Source organism: Vigna umbellata, chromosome 3, assembly GCF_029865625.1.
Source record: "Vigna umbellata cultivar VRB3 chromosome 3, Vumbellata_1.0, whole genome shotgun sequence".
Classification (NCBI taxonomy): domain Eukaryota; kingdom Viridiplantae; phylum Streptophyta; class Magnoliopsida; order Fabales; family Fabaceae; genus Vigna; species Vigna umbellata.
The window spans coordinates 10,480,723-10,487,362 of record NC_142167.1 but is presented as its reverse complement, the minus strand read 5'-3'; the positions used below and the strand labels follow the sequence as shown (position 1 = coordinate 10,487,362).

Genomic DNA, 6,640 nt, shown 5'->3' with positions numbered 1-6,640 from the left:
ACAATTTATCTTTTCATGTTCATTATTTTTAATTAAATATATACATTTTATCTTACAATAAACAACTATACATTATTTTTTTCTTGATATACAAATTACTTAAAAAAAAACTTTTTAACTAATTGTTTAACAAGAACATTTTTTATGAGCTGCAACTGTTTCCATAAGATATTTTCCCAACAACACAAGTACTTTCCATGTGTCCACACATGGCATATCCCAATCAAATTGTCTACCTTCAAGGCTTAAACACAACCACGAAACACCAATCCTCAACACACAAAATTCTCTTAGGTTTCACCCACTAAACCATAACTCCAAGATCTTCTTCAAAATCCTAAATTTCTAAGAACCCTTTTGTTGTTTTTGTTTTTCTCGAGAGCATTTTGGTTTTGAACTTCAATTTCAGACCCAAATAATGGCTTGTGCATTTCATGCAACTTTAGCAGCAAACAGCTGTGCCTTTTCTTCCAGGAGATTCTCCTTGAAGCATCCAAAAACCAGTAAGAGAAGGTTTGATTTGTTCACTGTTAGAGCTGACTCTGATGACTCTGACTGCAATGACGAAGAATGTGCCCCGGAAAAGGAAGTGAGTTCTTTAGTTTTCTTAATCAGTTTCGAGTTTCTTAGGTGTTTTGTTCCATTCGTTTTGTTTCTTGTGCTCTTTTGGTGACGAGGGAAAACATGATAGTGAAAAATTTGGAAATGTAATAATGAGAAATAAGTTCTTTTAGTTCTATAATTACATTTACATGTCTTGGCACATTGTTGTTCTCCATAAAGATCCTTTGGAAGAAGTTGGAAGAAGAAGAATTTGACTCGTGCTCATTTGTTTTGATCAATTTAAGGGTCATAACTGTTAGGATTTCAAGTTGACTTAGAATTCCCACATTGGATAGACAAGAATGATGAGCTAATAGAAGCAGAAAAACACCACAAACTCATTGTTGAATCTCTTATATATGGGTTTGTTTACATTTATTGGTGTCAAATCTCTTTATGTCTCCCTGGAAGAATCTAACAGTTAAAGAGGTTAACGTTGAATGGAAAAAGGAAGCTTGGTATGTGTAATATGATAAAATATCTTAGGAATTCAAGATGAGATGAAAGTCTCATGTTTGGTAAAAATGATCAAGATAAATAACATAAAAGATCCAAAAACCCATTACCTTAAGGTTTTGGGTTAAAATTGGTGTCATGGTTTCTTATATGAGCTTGTTCACGTTTAATTGGTGTTGAATCTCTCCAATGTCTCTCCTCGAAAAACCTAACCATCTCTAGTGCCAGTATAGTTCACAATAATGCTTTTCAGCTCAGGGATGGACTTTTGGTCAATTTAAGGAGGTGTTTGAGAAATGTTATCATAATTTGTTGTTGTGGCTGGAATGATGAGGAAAATGGTCATTATCATTAGATCTATGCAAGGAACACCCCACTTACATTGAGCAGTAAGTTAAGTTAGCTTCAAAGTTTTTTATATGCATATTTTTATTTTGACCAATTTGTCATTGACATTTCTTATATAGCTTACTACCTGGATGTTGTGTTCTTATCCTTTTTGATGTTCAAACATAGTTCCAACAGTTCGTTCTCTAGTTACAGAATTTTGTTTTTTGTGCTCAATGCAAATTCTGTGAAAAAAAGGAGGCATTTTATAAAAGCTGTCTCAAGAACCACTGTTCTGGGTAATTAGCAGAATTGAAAGACATTATATCATTGTGTGTTAGTAAAATTTGCACCATTGTTTCACCTAATCATTAGTATGTTCCAATATTATACCATATCATCTTTGGCCAGGCTTTGTAATTGAAGTATCCTGCATATATATATATATTCATGCATTAACAAAAGATGAGTGCTGTATCATTATCCTCCATGTGTGTTTAGCTTCTGCATTCATCACAGACAAAGGAAGTTAATCAATCCTCCGTTGGTGGTGATTTAGGTTGGAAAGGTCAGTGTGGAATGGCTAGCCGGAGAGAAGACAAAGGTAGTTGGTACTTTCCCACCACGTCGTAAGCCGGGTTGGACCGGATATGTTGAAAAGGACACTGCTGGGCAGACAAACATTTACTCTGTTGAGGTTAGTATTGATCTTTCTTGACTTATTAAAGGCATGCAATGTTTTACCATGTTCCCTTGAACTTTTTATGTATATTATTCTTTAATTTGTTGAAGTTTAATGTTCATTTTGTAAGCATGAAAATGAGTAGCAAACATTAGTAACATGATAGCTGATAAGGGACTATTATTTGGGGCAATCATGCATACATTGCTAGTGTTATAAATGAATTCTGAGGCTAGTCATTGGTATTGCTATCTTGTGTCAAATTGAAGAATTCATGGTTTTAGAATTTGAGTTTAAGTCAAACTCAACCTCAAAAACTAACTTGTAAAGTAAGAATTGTCTTCAGTTATACTTCAAACAGATATGGTAGAATACCCTTCAAGATATTAGAAGACATAATGGTCCAAAATGAGTAGGCCAAGATCTACTTGGCCAACTGAAAGGCTTTACCAATACTTAAATACTTATAAACCTAATTATTCTCATAAGTATGACTTAGGTTTAGAATGATTTGAATGAATGGGAAGCCTTTGAGAGGACCAACTCAATTTCGGCTTGCTTGCTTGCTTTGAACTGTTATGTCTTCTACTATTTTTTATTTGTAAGGGATTCGGCCATACTTTTCTTGTACAGGACTATTTAATCCACATTAGTAACTCATTTGAGATCTCTAACACATGTCAGCATAAGCTTGCTTGTTTTGAACTTGAAAACAAAGAGAAATATGATGATTCAATTTGTCTAACACCTTGTGATCTTTTCAGCCAGCAGTTTATGTGGCAGAAAGTGCTATAAGTTCAGGAAGTGCTGGCTCTTCTTCTGATGGAGCTGAGAACACTGCAGCAATTGTTGCAGGCCTTGCCCTGATCTCAGTTGCTGCAGCATCCTCAATACTCTTACAAGTTGGTAAGAATGCTCCTCCTCAGATCCAGCCAACTGAATACACAGGGCCATCACTTACTTACTACATCAACAAGTTCAAGCCACCGGAGATTACTGAAGTGTCCGTGCGTAGTGAGGCAGAACCACCGGCGGCCGTTCAACCAGACTCGGCCACTGATCTTTCCCAGGTTCAGGTCGAAGCTCAAATCCAGCCAGAGACCTCGGATGTGAACATTCAATCATAGGTGTATCAGATGGTTGCCACTTTTGCTACAAAGACACATCAAAGAATTTATTTTTGTGTCAACAGTATGAGCCAGTGTATACATATATAACTCTAAAGATTAATGGATGCAAATGTTTCTGTTAAACATCATTCTTGGTATGCTAGTGTTTCTTGTTTATCCTTTGCTGTGTGTCACCATGTTTATCAGAAAGACGTATGAACAATGAAATAGTATAATGTAAATATGACCTTTCATATTAGTATTATTTTTTTGAAAGTTATCCATTTTAATAAAATTAAGAAATAAACAATTTGATAATTTTTCGTTATATTACTCTTATTAAATTTACATTTATTACATCAATGTTTTGGTTTATGGGTAAGTGCTTATATTCAAGCTATATTCTGTTTTATTATATCTGTATACTAGTATAATATAAAGGAATACTGCTTTCTACAAAATTTAAGTGATCAAATTCATAAGATCCTATATTAGAGATTGAAGTAGGAACTGAAACTTTGGTAAATTAGCTATATTCATTATCAACTTTTGTGACAAAAATATCAACTTTTGTTGAAATGTATTAAGTTTATGTTGTTGTTTTATGTTGTTTTGTGAGTGTATACTCAACTTAAGAAGAGGGTTGTATTGTGTCATTGTATTATGTCATGGTATTATATATATATATATATATATATATATATATATATATATATATATATATATAGAATACCATAACCTTGTTAACCACTCTCTTTCACATATGAATAAAAATGTCTTAGTATTCTAACATGATATCAGAGCCAGACCCAGTGTGCCACTGCTGTCGCTGCCGCTTTCCGCCGCCGTCGATGCTATCGCCGTCGTCCGTCGTTGCCGTTTGCCAGGCAAAGTTGAGGGTTTGGTTCGCCCAGAGAAGCGTGACCCAACCCTGGTGGCCGCTTCCTCAGAAACCTCCACACGCTCCTCCACACGCCGCTTCTCTCCTATCTACGTCGGTCACCGTCCGACCACCGTCACGGTTTCGACCGGTGACCAAGCGACGGCCAACCTCGTCGGAGTTAAGAGCAGACTCCTCTTCACGCGCCACTTGTCTGTAGCAACTTTCCGGCACGTGTTCCTTATGCGCCACGGTCTCCAGCAAGTTTCCGGCGCGTGTTCCTCACGCGCCGCCTTCTCTTTGTTGGATTGACATTGTGCCACTGCATATAGTTTCGCCGTAGCTTCCTGAGCGTGTTTTGGCCCTTGCTTCGCTGTTTTGGTAGTTGTTGTTTGCACCTAGGGTTTTCTCCCCTAAATTTCACAGTGTACCGTTGTTGATGAGCTTCAAGGATTCTGATTTCCCATAGTCATAAGACCTTGTCTTGGTTTTGGATCCTACTCACAAATTTAGAATGACATCTTTTACTAAAACTAATTTCTCCTTATCTGCCACTTCAAGGAGCGGAGCTAATGGAGGTTGCCATGGTAATAGAAGTGGGTATGTGCAATGCTCAAATGAAGAGTATGAAGAATTTTTGAGATACAAGTCTGAAAAATCTACTGGCCGTTGTCAGTTTCCTTCAGTGCCAAGTGTGTCAAGTGCACGTATCTCACAATCTGCGGAATCATGGATTCTTGATTCAGGTGCCTCAAATCATTTGTCTGGTAACACTCGTTTGTTTTTCTCCATTACCTCTCAAAAAGTTCCTTAGTTAGTTACAATTGCCAATGGATCCAAATTGACATCTCAAGGAATTGGCAAAGTGTCTTTATCTCCTTCATTAAACTTAAATTCTGTTTTGTATATTCCTCATTGTCCTTATAACTTAATGTCCGTGAGTCAATTGACACGTTCATTTAATTGTTCTATAACCTTTACTGCTACTTCCTTTGTCATACAGGAACATGGTACGGGTCGTCGAATTGGAGAAGGATATGAGTCAGGAGGATTGTATTTCCTAAAACCTACCTCTTTTGTTTCTTGCATTTCAACTTCATCTCCTAAAATTTTACATGATCGTTTGGGTCACCCAAGTTTGTCTAAGCTGAAGTTGATGGTTCCAAGTCTTAAACACATTCCTGTCTTAGATTGTGAGTCTTGTCAGTTAGGAAAACATGTTAGATCTTCTTATCCAAAGAAATCTGAGACACGATGTAAGTCTATTTTTTCTACCATTCACTCTGATATTTGGGGACCGAGTCGAGTTACTTCCTTTGGTTTTAACTATTTTGTAACCTTCATTGATGAATTTTCTCGATGTACATGGGTTTATCTTATGAAAGAGAGATCTGAACTTTTAGTCATTTTTATGTCCTTTGTTAATGAAATTCAGAATCAATTTGGAAAGACAATTAAAACTCTCAGAAGTGATAATGCTAAGGAATATTTTTCTGTTGCATTTTCTTCATTTTTATCTTCCAAAAGAATTTTACATCAGTCAACATGTCCTCACACTCCACAACAAAATGACATAGTTGAGAGGAAGAATAGACATCTCATTGAAACAACACGTTCCCTGATGTTAAATACTAATGTTCCTGTTCATCATTGGGGGATGCAATCCTCACTGCCTATTTTCAAATCAATAGGATGTCGTCTTCCTCTCTTGAGAATAAAGTTCCTTATTCTGTCATTTTTCCAAATGACGCCCTATATCATCTTCCCCCACGTGTATTTGGGTGTACATGTTTTGTCCATAATGTTTCTCCAGGTCTTGATAAACTTTCTCCCAAGTCTATTAAATGTGTCTTTTTGGGATATTCTCGCGTTCAAAAAGGATATAGATGTTATTCTCCCTCCACAAGAAGGTATTATATGTCTTCTGATGTCACCTTTTTTGAGGATACACCCTTCTTCTTGGATGCTCAGGCTACCTCTTCACCTTTTTAGGGTTTATTCTTTCATTCTTTCATTGTTCATCTAGGTTCACCATGAATATGGTGAACTAAACCTTGTATGTTTGTTGGGGAATCAATGTAATCTCTTGAAGCTCTCATATATGGAATTTATGCTTGCATCTTAATCTAAGATTTATGCTTTCTTTCATCATTAGTTAGGGTTTTTCCTCTTTGCTTAATGCTTGCATTGTTTAACTCATTCGATGCATGATTATTGGTTTTGTCGATACGGGCGCGTACGGGGAAGTCTAGATCCGGGGAATTTCTCCCAATAGTATATTGGTTGTCGTTAAGCTCCTGCACTTATGAACTGATCATTAGGAATGCTAGGAATTGTATGAACTCGTGATTAGGGAGAAGCCTTCTAGAAAGGTACTTTAGAGAGTGGCATTAACAATGATGATTTGAATGTTGAATTCCTAAAATATATGAGAGTGGATAAGATGAAATTGACCCCCAACAACATATTCATTCATATATTTCATTGAAAGTGTTTATCTTTTGCTTTTGCCATTGATCAAAACTTCATGCATACATGTTTATTTTCTGTTTTGCATATTAAACTTCAAATATTTCGTTCTTA

The 6,640-nt window shown here is 36.2% G+C and overlaps 1 protein-coding gene across 1 annotated transcript; it reads left to right on the top strand.

Moving 5' to 3' along the window:
• The first annotated feature begins 239 nt into the window (after window positions 1-239).
• Window positions 240-3,354, top strand: LOC124820790 (proline-rich family protein). The gene is made up of 3 exons (XM_047292556.2): window positions 240-589; window positions 1,946-2,083; window positions 2,833-3,354. The coding sequence occupies exons 1-3, from the start codon at window positions 419-421 to the stop codon at window positions 3,193-3,195; spliced, it is 672 nt and encodes a 223-aa protein (XP_047148512.1). The 5' UTR covers window positions 240-418; the 3' UTR covers window positions 3,196-3,354.
• Window positions 3,355-6,640: the final 3,286 nt, after the last annotated feature.